The following is a 16,247-nucleotide window of genomic DNA, read 5'->3' on the forward strand; positions in this document are numbered from 1 at the left end:
AAATCGGGCACCGGACAGTGTCCGGTGGTGCACCGGACTGTCCGGTGCGCCAACCGACAGAAGGCAAGAATTGCCTTCCTGGATTGCTTCCAACGGCTCCTAGGCCCCTTGTGCCTATAAAAGGGACCCCTAGGCGCCTCAAGCAATAGACAAGTCCAGCCAACAAGTGTAGACATCACTCGGATCAATTCTCTCTCTCTCTTTCGTGTATATCTCAATAGTTTGTGTAGAGGCAAAGCTATAAGCCTCTAGAGAGTGGAGAGGTGCTGCTGCGAGCTAGAGCATAGTCTTGAGCATATCGTTACTCTGTCGAAGTGCTGCCAAGAAGATTGTAAGCAGTCGCGGCTCTGTTGTAACTACCTTAACATAGTGGAAGGCTCTATCTGTCTGACTGACAGATCTGAGCAAACGGAGGAAGGAGTTGAAATAGACTCCAAGCCCAGGTGTGGCTAACTCCAACGAGGACTAGGCAAGCATTTCAGGCTTGGCCGAACCTCGGGATAAATTCCTGTGTCCACTTGCTCTGCTCTGTGTTGTGTGCTAATTCTGTCTTATTCAGTTCTTCTATCCGCACTTCACTGCTTACTTGCGGTACTAGCTTTCTTTGAAGTGCAGGATATTCTTAAGACAGGAATCTCAATTCCGCTGCAACCTACTCGAAGGGTTCTTCACTCCACTGCGACCCTGTCTTCGAGTAGAGTAAGATTTATGTTTTAAAGTGATAATTTTTATTCGCCTATTCACCCCCCCCCCTCTAGGCGACATCCAGATCCTATTCCCGGGCCAAAGGGAACTTTCAATATCCTAGTAAAAAGCCTTCTACAGTCTTAGGAGCAAATTTAGATTTTCTACCTCTTTTAACAAGAATAAAGCATTTGCTACCAAAGACTCTAAAATATGAAATATTGGGCTTTTTACCGGTTAGGAGTTCATATGATGTCTTCTTGAGGATTCGGTGTAGATACAACCGGTTGATGGCGTAGCAAGCAGTGTTGATCGCCTCGGCCCAAAACCGATCCGAAGTCTTGTACTCATCAAGCATGGTCCTTGCCATGTCCAATAGAGTTCTATTCTTCCTCTCCACTACACCATTTTGTTGTGGCGTGTAGGGAGAAGAGAACTCATGCTTGATGCCCTCCTCCTCAAGGAAGCCTTCAATTTGAGAATTCTTGAACTCCATCCCATTATCGCTTCTAATTTTCTTGATCCTTAAGCCGAACTCATTTTGAGCCCGTCTCAAGAATCCCTTTAAGGTCTCTTGGGTTTGAGATTTTTCCTGCAAAAAGAATACCCAAGTGAAGCGAGAGTAGTAATCCACAATAACAAGACAGTACTTACTCCCGCGCGATGCTTATGTAAGCGATCGGGCCGAATAGGTCCATGTGGAGGAGCTCAAGTGGCATATCAGTCGTCAAGATGTTCTTATGTGGATGATGAACACCAACTTGCTTCCCTGCTTGGCATGCGCTACAAATCCTGTCTTTCTCAAAATGAACATTTGCTAATCCTAAAATGTGCTCTCCCTTTAGAAGCTTATGAAGATTCTTCATTCCAACATGGGCTAGTCGGCGGTGCCAGAGCCAACCCATGTTAGTCTTAGCAAATAAGCAAGTGTCGAGTTCAGCTCTATCAAAATCTACCAAGTATAGCTGACCCTCTAACACTCCCGTAAATGCTATTGAATCATCACTCCTTCTAAAGACAGTGACACCTACATCAGTAAATAGACAATTGTAGCCCATTTTGCATAATTGAGATACGGAAAGCAAATTGTAATCTAATGAATCAACAAAAAACATTGGAAATGGAATGGTCAGGAGATATAGCTATTTTACCCAAACCTTTGACCAAACCTTGGTTTCCATCCCCGAATGTGATAGCTCGTTGGGGATCTTGGTTTTTCTCGTAGGAGGAGAACATTTTCTTCTCCCCTGTCATGTGGTTTGTGCACCCGCTATCGATAATCCAACTTGAGCCCCCGGATGCATAAACCTACAAAACAAGTTTAGTTCTTGATTTTAGGTACCCAAACAGTTTTGGGTCCTTTGACATTAGATACAAGAACTTTGGGTACCCAAACACAAGTTGTTGCTCCCTTGTGTTTGCCCCCAGCATACTTGGCAACTACTTTGCCAGATTTGTTAGTCAAAACATAAGATGCATCAAAAGTTTTAAATGAAACATTGTGATCATTTGATGCAATAGGAGCTTTTTTCTTAGGCAATTTTGCATGGGTTGATTGCCTAGATCTAGATGTCTCACCCTTATATATAAAAGCATGATTAGGGCCAGGGTGCGACTTCCTAGAATGAATTCTCCTAATCTTATGCTCGGGATAACCGGCAGGGTACAAAATGTAACCCTCGTTATCCTGAGGCATGGGAGCCTTGCCCTTAACAAAGTTAGATAATTTTTTAGGAGGGGCATTGAGTTTGACATTGTCTCCCTTTTGGAAGCCAATGCCATCCTTGATGCCAGGGCGTCTCCCACTATAAAGCATACTACGAGCAAATTTAAATTTTTCATTTTCAAGTTCATGCTCAGCAATTTTAGCATCTAATTTTGCTATATGATCATTTTGTTGTTTAATTAAAGCCATATGATCATGAATAACATCAATGTCAACATCTCTACATCTAGTGCAAATAGAAACATGCTCAACGGTAGATGTAGAGGGTTTGCAAGTTTTTAGTTCAACAATCTTAGCATGTAATATATCATTTTCACTTCTAAGATCGGAAATAGAAGCATTGCAAACATCTAAGTCTTTAGCCTTAGCAGTCAATTTTTCATTTTCATTTCTAAGGCTAGCAAGAGAATAATTCAATTCTTCAATCCTAGCAAGTAAATCAACATTATCATCTCTAAGATTGGGAATTAAAACTTTACAAACATTAGAATCAACCTTAGCAATAAGTTTAGCATTTTCATTTCTAAGGTTGGCAATAGTATCATGGCAAGTGCTTAGCTCACTAGACAATTTTTCATATTTTTCAACTTCTAGAGCCTAAGCATTTTTAACCTTAACATGCTTTTTGTTTTCCTTGATTAGGAAGTCCTCTTGGGTGTCCAAGAGTTCATCCTTTTCATAGATGTCACTAATTAATTCATTTAATTTTTCTTTTTGTTGCATGTTTAGGTTGGCAAAAAGGGTACGCAAATTTTCCTCCTCATCACTAGCATTATCATCACTAGAGGACTCATATTTAGTGGAGGATTTGGATTTAACCTTCTTCTTTTTGCCGTCCTTTGCCATGAGGCACTTGTGGCCGACGTTGGGGAAGAGAAGTCCCTTGTTGACGGCGATGTTGGCGGCGTCCTCGTCGGAGGAGGAGTCGGTGGAGCTCTCGTCGGAGTCCCACACGCGGCAAACATGGGCATCGCCGCCCTTCTTCTTGTGATATCTCTTCTTCTCTTTTCTTCTCCCCTTCTTGTCGTCGCCCCTGTCACTGTCACTAGAAATAGGACATTTTGCTATAAAGTGACCGAGCTTACCACACTTGTAGCAAACCTTCTTGGAGCGGGGCTTGTAGTCCTTCCCTCTCCTTTGCTTGAGGATTTGGCGGAAACTCTTGATGATGAGCGCCATTTCCTCGTTGTCGAGCTTGGAGGCGTCGATGGGTTGTCTACTTGATGTAGACTCCTCCTTTTTCTCCTCCGTTGCCTTGAATGCGACAGGTTGTGCTTCGGACGTGGAGGGGCCATCTAGCTCGATAATTTTCTTTGAGCCTTTGATCATCAACTCAAAGCTCACAAAATTACCTATTACTTCCTCGGGGGTCATTAGTGTATATCTAGGATTTCCTCGAATTAATTGAACTTGCGTAGGATTAAGAAATACGAGGGATCTTAGAATAATCTTGACCATCTCATGGTCATCCCATTTTGTGCTCCCGAGGTTGCGCACTTGGTTCACCAAGGTCTTCAAGCGGTTGTACATTGCTTGAGGATCCTCGCCTTGGTTGAGTCGGAATCGACCGAGCTCCCCCTCGATCGTTTCCCGCTTGGTGATCTTGGTCACCTCATCTCCTTCGTGCGCGGTCTTGAGCACGTCCCAAATTTCCTTCGCACTCTTTAACCCTTGCACCTTATTATACTCCTCTCGACTTAGAGAGGCGAGGAGTATAGTGGTGGCTTGGGAGTTAAAGTGGTAGATTTGGGCCACTTTGTCTGAGTCGTAGTCTTCATCCCCTACGGATGGTACCTGTACACCAAACTCAACAACATTCCAAATGCTTGTGTGGAGTGAGGTTAGATGATGCCTCATTTTATCACTCCACATATTATAATCTTCACCGTCAAAGACCGGTGGTTTGCCTAATGAAACGGAGAGTAAAGGAGTACGCTTTGAAATACGGGGGTAGCGCAGGGGAATCTTACTATACTTTTTGCGCTCATGGTGCTTAGAAGTAATGGACGACGCGTCGGAGCCGGAGGTGGAAGGCGATGAAGAATCGATCTCGTAGTAGACCACCTTCCTCATCTTCTTTTTCTTGTCGCCACTCCGATGCGACTTGTGGGAAGAGGATTTCTTCTCCTTCCCCTTCCCCTTGTTGCGGGACTCTTCCGATGAAGCCTTCCCGTGGCTTGTAGTGGGCTTGTCGCCGGTCTCCATCTCCTTCTTGGCGTGATCTCCCGACATCACTTCGAGCGGTTAGGCTCTAATGAAGCACCGGGCTTTGATACCAATTGAAAGTCGCCTAGAGGGGGGTGAATAGGGCGAAACTGAAATTTACAAAGTTAATCACAACTACAAGTCGGGTTAGCGTTAGAAATATAATCGAGTCCGAGAGAGGGTGAAAAACAAATCGCAAGCGAATAAGGAATGAGACACAAGAATTTGTTTTACCGAGGTTCGGTTCTTGCAAACCTACTCCCCGTTGAGGTGGTCACAAAGACCGGGTCTCTTTCAACCCTTTCCCTCTCTCAAACGGTCACTTAGACCGAGTGAGCTTCTCTTCTCAATCACACGGGACACAAAGTCCCCGCAAGGACCACCACACAATTAGTGTCTCTTACCTTGGTTACAATTGAGCTTGATCACAAGAAGAATGAGAAAGAAAAGAAGCAATCCAAGTGCAAGAGCTCAAATGAACACATCAAATCTCTCTCTCTAATCACTAAAGCTTTGTGTGGAGTTGGGAGAGGATTTGATCTCTTTGGTGTGTCTTGTATTGAATGCTATAGCTCTTGTAAGGTGTAGAAGTGTAGAAACTTGGATGCCTTGAATGTGGGGTGGTTGGGGGTATTTATAACCCCAACCACCAAAAGTGGCCGTTGGGAGGCTGTCTGTCGCATGGCGCACCAGGCAGTCCGGTGCGCCACCGGACAGTCCGGTGCGCCAGCCACGTCACCTGGCCGTTGGGTTCCGACCGTTGGAGCTCTGTCTTGTGGGCCCGCCTGGCTGTCCGGTGGTGCACCGGACAAGCCCTATAGGCTGTCCTGTGTGCTACCCGCGCGTGCTCTGTCCCTCTGCGCGCGCAGGCACGCATTTAATGCGTTGCAGTCGACCGTTGCGCGCGAAGTAGCCGTTGCTCCGCTGGCTCACCGGACAGTCCGGTGTTACACCGGACAGTCCGGTGATTCTTAGCGGAGCGGATTCCCGAAGCTGGCGAGTTCAGAGTCGCTCTCCCCTGGGGCACCGGACACTGTCCGGTGGTGCACCGGACAGTCCGGTGAATTATAGCGAAGCGCCTCTGAGATTTTCCGAAGGTGAAGAGTTCAGCTTGGAGTTCCCTGGTGCACCGGACACTGTCCGATGGTGCATTGGACACTGTCCGGTGGCACACCGGACAGTCCGGTGCGCCAGACCACCTTTGGTTGTCCCTTGCTCTCTTTGTTTGAACCCATTCTTGGTCTTTTTATTGACTTATTGTGAACCTTTGCCACCTGTAGAACTTATGGACTTGAGCAAACTAGTTAGTCCAATTATTTGCGTTGGGCAATTCAACCACCAAAATCAATTAGGAAATAGGTGTAAGCCTAATTCCCTTTCAACAACCCGTCGGAGACATCGATATCAAGGACCCCGAGCACGACATCGAGGTCACCGATGTGGCGTAGCCTTAGCTGGCAGGTGAGCTTGAGCTACGTGAGGACTGTCCCGTCCCCCACGTGGCCTCTAGGATAGAGACTCACGTGGGAGAGGACGGCGTGGATGTGGAGGAGGAAGGGTGACGGACATGCGGTCGAACGCGGATTTGGTGGCTGTCTGGCTGGAGTGCTTCCAGCCTTCCACCAGGACGACATCGTCACGGCCCAGGGTGGGAGGAGAACCAAACAATGCCGCTGATATGCTTGTGACCGCTGAAGCATGATCGTGCGGCTATAATGCCAAATGCTGACGTGGCCGCACCTGAGGACAAATTTGCTTCCTGCTTTAATATATAGAAACTAGTAACTTACTCGCGCCTCGCGCGAGTGTTAATTTGATCGCTATGTTTATGGTGTTAAAAGAGTATTGCTTTATACTTATAGTAACAATAATATATATAGATACATATACATAGAAATAACAGAATTACGTAAACAAAAAATCATTGAAGTGGAACAGTTCGGTGTACAAATGTAGACTCATGAGCAGTCTAGCTATTAGATTGCTAAATGGATATATACATGTACTGAACGTACAAAATATTGGTTTTAGTGGTCACAAAATAATTATGCACTCAACTTAGTAATCATGTTATAAAGTAGTACATGTGATGAGACAACAACTTAAAATGAGATATGATGATGCAATAACTTAAAAAATCGATATTACCTAACGTGCTGAGTAGTTGCGATAAATATACCTGTTATCCTTGAAGCAAGTAAGCAACAACGACCGAGAAAAATGCGATGAATCATGAGGCGTAGTTCTCAAGCCTTTTTTCATATATTCTTAATTCTTAATATAATGTTCTCCTGTGTTTTCGAGAGAAAAAAACTTATATCTATGTCAGATATTCTAGACAGAACAACCATAAATCATGATACCGTAGTACCATAGTAATAGTATTATAAGCTAAGTTTACTCTCACACTTAGAGGCACCGATTTTACCATCTAAAAATGTTGAGACATCATGGATCACTATATTAATATGTATGTACTGCACAATCAATATTAGCACATGATTGAAGTGCATACAGATTTATTTAGATGGCCTCCTGGTTACCCATACATGACTCCATCAAAACCACACAATTGGAAAATCATGGTTGTCGTTAATCTGAAGCTGTCGTTCTAGACATGCACATTTTTGGGTGACCCTGTTCAATATTTTTTCAGAACGGTTGCTTGGCGTAGGTGATGAAGAACCGGCTGCCGTTGGCGTTGGGTCCGCTGTTGGCCCCTGCATAGTGTGCTACCTACCAACCAATTCTAGTAATAATTCAGCAGTAATCAGCAAGCGAGGGTTCGTTCGTGTTCTTATCAGAGGATAAATATCAAACGACACACAAAGCAAGCAAACAAGCAATCTAAAAAGGAACCAAGCAACCAACCAACCTTGAGAGACTCCCTGAACTCGTCGGCGAACTTGGTGCCCAGATGGAGCGCCCTGCATTGCCGGAGCCGATGGGGTCACCGCCTTATACCATGAAGCCCTTGATGTTGCGGTGGAACACAGTGTCGTCGTAGTAGCCGCTAGTGCAGAGGGCCAAGAAGTTCTCCGTGTGCGGAGCACCTGGTTGCAGAACACCTCGCACTTGATGTCGCCCAGGTCCATATTCAGCGTTACCGACTACCACACAGCCACCGTGAATCTGGGACTCGGTACGAGATAGGGTATGACAGGATGCAGGTTGAGCGAGGGGACGAATCATAGGAGATGATGGCATCGACGCGCGACAGCGTGGCCAAGAGGCCCTTGATGTTGTCCCCAATGCCGAGAACGGCGCAAACCTCCTGGCCAGCGGAGTCTTCCATTGACGCTGTGCATTGCTTGATGGAGTGGAGCACTGCTGCCTTAGGGGTCCGGCCCCTTTGCTTGTTCCAAGGTATTAGGCCTAGAGATCAGATGGATTGGTGTACGATGTACCTGTACCGCTCAGTTGGGCGGCGACAGGGGACGTCGTCGGCGTGGCTTCGACCAATGGGGGCACGTTCGCTTCGTCTAGAAGACTGGGACTGCGGTTGCGCTGGCCGGGCGGAGCCACCGCCAGTGCCGAGAGGCAAGCTACGATGGCTGAGGGAGGAGCCCATCCGGAAGGTTCCCGACTTCCCGTACCGTAGAGAGCCTGTGTGTGACAGGAAACCGATTCGTGAACGTACGATGTCGATCATGCGGCTGTCAAACAAAGGGATGACGTGGACGAACCGGAAGCCAGATTTGCTCCCGACTTTAATATATAGAGATATAGATAGAAATGCCGAACCGGATAAAATCCAGCGCGATCGCAATGGCGGAGGGAGCGAGGTCGGAACAAACCTGTAGCGCTCGGCGCGAAGAGGAAGAGGTGGTGGAGGGAGCGCCGTCGCCGAGGAGAAGCCCCCAAGCAGGGCCGAAGCGAGCTGACGTGAGGGAGGGTGTCGCCGAAGTATCCAGAGGCATAGTGAGCTGGGATTACAAGAAGCTTAAGAGACGGTATGACTTTTGATTAGGAATCGAACGTCCTAAAAAATTTGCGCCGACGTGGAGAACGTATCTGGCCTCGTTTTTTACCAGCTTTCATGTAATAGAAATGCTTGTCGTTTTAATTGGCTAAAAAAATTAAAATTTTAGCTAGATCCAGCATCAATCAAATAACTACACACAATAGGGATGTTCTTAAAACATCTGACTTATATGACAAATCGAATATTTTAACATAGATATACATATAATTTAAAGTTAATTTTTGTCAATGTTATTAAGAATATTATGAAGTATTTAAATAAAATTTTGTACAATTTTTTATGTACATTATTTTCTCTCTATAACAAAAAAGTGAAAAAACATCTGAATCTATATTCGAATAGACATCCGAATTTTATATCAATTATTTAAAAAGATATAGAACGAATTTAATGTTTACTTTTTGTAAAAATTAATAGCCTTAATACTAAAAATAAGAATATAAATTTATATAGAAAATTTTATATATTATTTGTTCACAATTGAAAAAATAAGACCAAAAATTTGAGATCCGAATAAGTATCCGAATTCATCTCTAACACAAGACGTAGACTATGATTTGTACCCAGCTGGGATGTTGTCGCACAGGCACAGCCGGTTGTGGTTGAGGTCCAGGTGGCCCACGTACGCCGCCGAGGCCAGCGACCGCGTCACGCCGCCCGTGAGCCGGTTCCGCGACAGGTCCAGCCGTCCAGCAGCGTGAAGTAGGAGCGCGGCGTGAACGCGTCGGTGATGCCGCCGCCCAGCGCGTTCCGGTTCCGGCTGAGGTTGAGCATCCCGAGCCCGCTGCTCTGACATGGAAACCGAAGTGTGAACAAATATAACTCATATAGTAATCTGCCTAATCACTCATCCTCTTCAAATGTGAAGTTCAACAGACCATCCTACAAATAAATCAAGACGACAAGGCACAACTTGAGAATTAAGAGCCTGTTTGGTAGACTGACCCGGGTACCACACCGCGCCACACTTCAGCCGCCGCGGGTGGGGCGTCTAAATCGGCCGCCATGGGTGTGTTGCGGTGCCGCAGTCGCCTATCCAAACAGGCCTTAAATGTTGCCTGAAACTTTAAAGTCAAATTTAACTGGTAACCCAAACTTAAATCCTGAAAAATTCCATATACCGCTCTTTTGCACTGCCGAAGGTGCAGAGATACATCAACAGCCAACTAAGTACAAAACAGATGCTCTGACAGCTATCTAAAAATCAAAGGGCTGCAGTGGTTGCTATAACACATATAGAACAGTGTTGGGCACCAAAATGAGCGGACGGTCTGGCCCTTGGGCCCGGACGGTCCGCGTGTCCCGAGATTAGATTAACTCGGATATTTATCCTTATCTCGTGCGTGTTTATCCATCTAATCACGTGGGAGTTTGTTGCTATCTCTTAGGAAAAGGTCCAGACCTCCTCCCCTATAAATATAAAGGGGTACGGCCGATTGAGAACCTCCGAACACATTCCAATCGAACCAATTACCTTATTTACTTTTCCTGCCCTAGGAGTAGATGTAGCATAGTTCTAGTTGTAGTCTTCCACATATCCACCTCCACCCCTATTCGACTCTACGTCGTCTAGATCCGTCTTGGGTGGCCTGCCGATCCCAAGACGACCCTAGGATCTCACCCCTCCCGGGGGGCAAGATCTAGTTGTCCATCCAAGACCTCTTCCTCGAATTAATCTCTTAATTCCTAAGCGACTCCACGTCGTCTGGGGACGCCCTGGGTGACCTGTCGACCCGGAGCACCATTAAGATCCCTTCCCCCCCAGGGGACGAGATCTAGATTCCAGCAAGGAGGAGGAAGACGACCCTGTTGCCAGGTCGCGGACCGTCCGGCCCAGAGCTGCGGACCGTCCGGCGTGACGCAGGGAAGACACCGCTCCTGCGCCCAGGTCGCGGACCGTCCGGCCCTGTGCCGCGGACCGTCCGCGCCTGACCAGAGAGCACCGCCACGGTTCTTGTTGAGTGTTTGGCGCTCCGAAAAGGCGTCAACAAACAGACATGTGCTACCTGTTTCAACCAGCACTCCTTATGTTTACGGTCATATTTGTTTGGTGAGAAGCATCTAAATTATGATGGACAATAAACCCATACACTGCAGTTCAATTCCCTGGATTGGCGTTATTAGCTTGATCAAGACAAGCTTGAGAACAACCAGCAGCAGATTCTTTCTGGTGTGTTAGATTAAACCCCATCTAACAGCGGCAGCATCATAATCTGTTGGGACAAGGGTGGACCTGCTACTATCTCTTCTTCGGCAACAGTAGAGAACACTGGAATTCATAAAATCTACATTTTAATCAACTCATCAAGTAAGTATAAAAAGGATCCAACTTGACACAAGTGCTCTAAACATCATATAGATCATTAGATCAACACGAACACATTGCATGGCCATATAAGAACAAACCTTCTAGCCCATTTTCACGTTTATCATCATGTACATTATGTGTGACTTCCTCTGGTATCCAAAGGCCAATATCCTCCAGAAGCATATGCCTCCTCTGGTATCCAAAGGCCAATATCCTCCAGAAGCATATGCCAGTTGAACTCCAGGGTAAGACCAAACTCAGGTTTTGCAGCTGAGAAAACAAAATATATAGATGCACTGAAGTTATGGTCACATACTGGTTCCTCGCTAGATAGCTCCAAATTTGATTGGTTCCAAGTGGATGCAACTTTCCTTTTGTGATGTCCACCCTGCAAAAAAAATTGGAACGAATGGCTTCTAATTTTTAACACTCCATCTGGAATCTCAAAGAAGGACATCTTGAAAATGGGTAAATTACTTAAAACTGAATTAATGAGTACTAGGCGCCCTTTGAAGACAAATATTTTTCTTTCCAAGAACTAAGTCGTTTTTCGAATCTCTCAATAACCCGTTGCCAATCATAATTTCTCGATCTTCGGTGAGCCATTAGGATTCTCAAATAACTAAAAGGGGTTACCCAACTCCACAACCGAAAAGACACCACCAGTATTGCCATTGACATTCCTTTGCCCTCTCGTAACAATACATTTCACTCTTATGAAAAATTATTTTTAGCACAAATAGCTGCTCATAGATAGAAAGGAGTAATTTCACGTTTCTGGAATGTTCTAGATTGTGATCTATGAATAACACCATGTCATCGGCATATTGTAAAATTGATAGCCCCTGATCGACCAAGTGGGGTACTATCCCCAATAAATGTCCATTTTATTTCGCTCTAGACATTAGAATTGCTAGCATATCAACAACTATATTAAACAGGATTGGAGATAAAGGGTCACCTTGCCTTAAACCCTTGTGTGTGCAGAAGAAAGGACCTATGTCATCATTAACTTTAACGCTCACATGCCCACCAGACACTATATTCCGTATCCATTCATACCACTTTGGTGAGAAACCGTTCATACGTACAACTTGTTGAAGAAAATTCTATTTAACTTTGCCGTAAGCTTTCTCGAAATGTAACTTAAGAATAATTCCATCCATTTTCTTTCTATGGAGCTCATGAATAGTCTCATGAAGCAAAATTACCCCTTCTAAAATATTACGGTTCGGCATGAATGTCCTTTGAGAAGGTCCAATAATTTTATCTTCTATCGAACCAATCCGTCCTGTGAGGACTTTAGTAATAATCTTAAAGCTCACATTTAAGAGGCAGATGGGGCGATACTCTTGAATTTTCATAGCATTATCCTTTTATGAATTAGTGTAATTACACCAAAATTCAAACTATATGCCGAAAGGATATTGTCATGGAAATCAGAAAGCATAGCCATCAGGTCTTCCTTGATCAATTCCCAAAAGACTTGATAAAATTCTACTGGAAACCCATCAGGCCCTAGAGCTTTATTATGTTCCATCTGAAATACCGTGCACTTCTTCTACAGTAAAGGACGCTGTCAAAATCTCATTCTCAGAGTTAGTAACCTGAGGAATGTCATGAGTAAACGACTCTTCCAATTGTACTGTGTTCTGGTCTAGTTTCCCAAACAGACTTTTATAATATTTAGTAATATGTTTCTTCAGCTCTGTTTCCTCAACGTCTGTTCCATTATCATCTACTAATTTATAAATCATTTGATTTTTGGCGTTTACAATGGCTACCGTATGGAAATATTGAGTATTGTCATCTCATTGTAGAAGGTTTTTAACCTTTGCCCTTCGATACAGTCTGATTTTCGCTTCTCTCATGACAAGGGCCAATCTCTCGTTGAGGTAATATTTCAAAGATACCTCATCCGATGATAAACGAGTAGTTTGTGGGAGGCGGAGAAAGGCTGGACTGGGCTGCACTGGGAGCTTGATGTGGGCTTTCGAAGTGAATCGGGCTAGACTTGGTGGCCGATACGAAATGGGCTACCAATTGCGTTTTCAGACTTCCGTAGAGTTTTCACAACAACGACTTCGGCGAGCTCTCTAGTATTTTAAAAAAGGGGGAAATGATTGTCATTTTAATTAGAGACAAAAACTAGAAATTTTAAAACTTTAGCCAGATCTGTAAAGAAATTTTACCAGCATCAACTAAATAACTACATATTAAGACATAGTCCATGATTAACATTACCCAGCAACAGCTAGTGCATGGCCACTCAGCAGTAACCATTCATAGTCTGGTCGCGCTAGCTGTCGGTTGTTGAGTGAGACCTGCTTGGAATTTGAACTCTGCCTCTGCTAGTTATTTAGGCCCTGTTTAGCTCCAGAAAATTTTGTAGAGTTAATGGAGCAGATTATTAGGTGCTCCAGAAAATCGTAAAGCTGAAACGGTAAATGTTTAGAAGACATTTTGATAAGTCACTAGAGCTAGAAAGTGTAGTCATCCTAAACACCTCCTTATTTACGTTGTCGGTGGAGTAGGACGGCCGCATTTTTACAATTAATGAGAGCTGAGCACGCACTTGATGACGAACAGACAAATGCAATGGCAGAGCAACGAGGAGGAGTGGGGGGCGGTGGAGGAAGCGAAGGGCTGATAGACTCGGGAGTCGGGATGGGTGAACGTGTGCGTAAAATAACGCACGGACACGACAAGGCTGAGCATTAACCACACTTTTTTTTTTTTGCTTTCATTCGTTCAGACACATGGACAAACCCCAAGCGTGGCCCGGAAGCGAAGGGCCTGATAGACTCGGGATGGGTGAACGTGACGGCGACTCTAACGACACATCACGGACACGACATGGCTGAGCATTATCCACACACGAGCTTAATTTTTGCTTCCATTCGTTCAGACACATGGACAAACCACTAGCATTTTTAAAAAGTAAATAAAAGAAGATAAATAAAAAGAAAGAAAGAAAAAGACAGGCACATGCAGCACCGCGAAATCATCATGATGCATGTCATGTTAACCAAGCCGCACGAATATGTCTACATGCTTCCCGCGTATGGGCGGGCTAGGGGTGTCACGTGCACTTGCCGAGCGGGCCACCGCAGAGGCAGCTGTTGCCGACGAACGACTCGGCGCCGAGGCGGTCGAACGGCGGGCCGGCGGGGATGGTGCCGCACAGCCGGTTGTGGCTGAGGTCCAGGTGGCCCACGTACGCCGCCGAGGCCAGCGACCGCGGCACGCCGCCCGTGAGCCGGTTCCGCGATAGGTCCAGCAGCATGAAGTAGGAGCGCGGCGTGAACGCGTCGGGGACGCCGCCGCCCAGCGCGTTCCGGCTGAGGTTGAGCATCCCGAGCCCGCCGCTCCGAAGCAGGCTCGCCGGGACGCCGCCCGACAGCCGGTTCCCGCCGAGGTACAGCGTCGTGAGCACGCCGCTATTCCCGGGGCCGGCACCCAGACCCTCGGGGATCGCGCCCGTCAGCTGGTTCTCGGAGAGGTCGAGGTCGGCGAGCCGGGGCAGCGACGCCACCGACGCCGGGATGGGGCCCGACAGCCGGTTGCGCGCCAGCAGCGCGCGGCTGAGCATCCGGAGCCGGCCGAGGTCCGGCGGCACGCGCCCGCTGAGCCGGTTGCCGGCGAGGTCGAGGTGCTTGAGCTCGGTGAGCGACGTGAGCGACGCCGGGATGCCGCCGGACAGCTGGTTGCCGGCGAGGTTGAGCACGGCGAGGCGCGACTGCCCGCCGCCCAGCGGCGGGACGGCGCCCGTGAGGCGGTTCCCCGGGAGCTCCAGGACGCGGAGGTACGGGAGCGACGTGGCGACGCAGGCCGGGATGGGCCCCGAGATCCGCTTCCAGTCCGCCAGCACCAGCGTCGAGAGGCGGTCCAGGCGGCACACAGCGTCGGAGACGTACCCGGACATGACCCCCGACGCGGGCCGCCCCGCGGGCGCCATCACCGCGTCGTCGGCCTCCCCGCGGAGGGACAGGTCCGCGACGCGCCCCGTGGTCGGGTCGCAGGCCACGCCGTACCACCCGGCGCAGCAGTCCGTGCCCGCCGCCCACGTCGAGAACACGCCCAGCTGCCGCTCCTCCTCCGACAGCGCCGCGCGGATCGAAAGCAGCGCGTCGCGGTCCGCCGCCGAGCACTCCGACGCGGCCAGCTGCGTCAGCGAGGCCAGGGCGGCAACAACCACGAGCGCCACGGCGGTGGCTGCAGATGCCATTGCAGGCTTTGCTTTTTTGCTTGGGCGGGACGCGGGGAGTGGACGACAGTGCTCGGTGAGTGGTGACGAGCTTCTGAAAGAGATTATAGTAGAGAGGGTGGCAGTGGCACTGGTGGGCTGGTGGCAGTGTGGGTGTGGCATGCATTGACGGTTTTGTCCTCGCGTCCGCTAGCATTCTGAGCTAGAATGGGGCACGTGCATGCAGCTGCAGCTGCCCGGCGGCGAGGCGACTTTACCTCGTTGCCAAAGCTGTGTCTCTGCGACTGCGAGGTGCGTCACTGTGCTGGTCGCGGGAGGGAGTACCGAGGAATGATGGCACGATCTGCCCGCACCAAACTAGATTGAATGCTGCAGCCGTCTGGATCTCGACCGGGCAGAGGATCCGTCGCCGGAGCTGATCATGATCATGATGCTGGCGTCCACGCCGTAGCCCCCCGGCCCGGCCGATCAAACCCGATATCGTGTGTGATGGCGACGACGCGGCGATGGTGGCGCCCCATGCAGGGCCAGGACCGCGCCGGCGTCGACCGTGCGTCAGGAGACCCAGGAGTCCAGGACCATCGTTGCCCGTCGGCGCACCGTCCCGGTCACGCCCGACGGTGCTCTTACAAGATCTTGTAGACTCGTGCGTGGCTTGTCTGTCAGCGATGTGCCGTTTATATGCTAAAATTCTTCTAACTTAATTACGATGATGTATGTTTTTTTACATGTTCGGTAAAAAAGGCGACCTTTTTAAATTAGATCTTCAAGCACGATTAAAAAACAACATCTTTAGTTACATCTTTCGTTCGTAGACCGTCGGTTGGGCAGACAGGCAGCGCATGTGGCGTGGGTGTGGCCTTCTCGTTGCTCTGCTGCGTGCTCGTGAGGATGGCCAGCCGGCTGGCCTGGTGCGGGGTGGGCTGCACACGTAACCGCGCACATGGATATGGATGGGTGGGTGGGCTCACCGGCGGTGCACGTTCGTCTGCATGCTCTAATTTGATGTGAACGAGTGGCCACGTGGCAGAACCAGTGCGGCGGCGGACTGGGTCAGAAGAGTCGGGACCGGACCTGGGGGCTGGGGCCCAGGGGCAAAGCGTGCCGGCGGCACGGTAGGCCTCTAGCGCTC

At 48.0% G+C, this 16,247-nt stretch overlaps 1 protein-coding gene across 1 annotated transcript; it reads right to left on the bottom strand.

Annotated features, from left to right (window-relative positions):
• Positions 1-13,903: 13,903 nt before the first annotated feature.
• On the bottom strand, positions 13,904-15,312 carry LOC100284303 (polygalacturonase inhibitor 2). Its single transcript, NM_001157198.2, has one exon. It carries the CDS (start codon positions 15,275-15,277, stop codon positions 13,991-13,993), a length of 1,287 nt encoding a protein of 428 aa, NP_001150670.2. The 5' UTR covers positions 15,278-15,312; the 3' UTR covers positions 13,904-13,990.
• Positions 15,313-16,247: the final 935 nt, after the last annotated feature.

The sequence above is a fragment of the Zea mays genome, chromosome 1, assembly GCF_902167145.1.
Source record: "Zea mays cultivar B73 chromosome 1, Zm-B73-REFERENCE-NAM-5.0, whole genome shotgun sequence".
NCBI lineage: Eukaryota > Viridiplantae > Streptophyta > Magnoliopsida > Poales > Poaceae > Zea > Zea mays.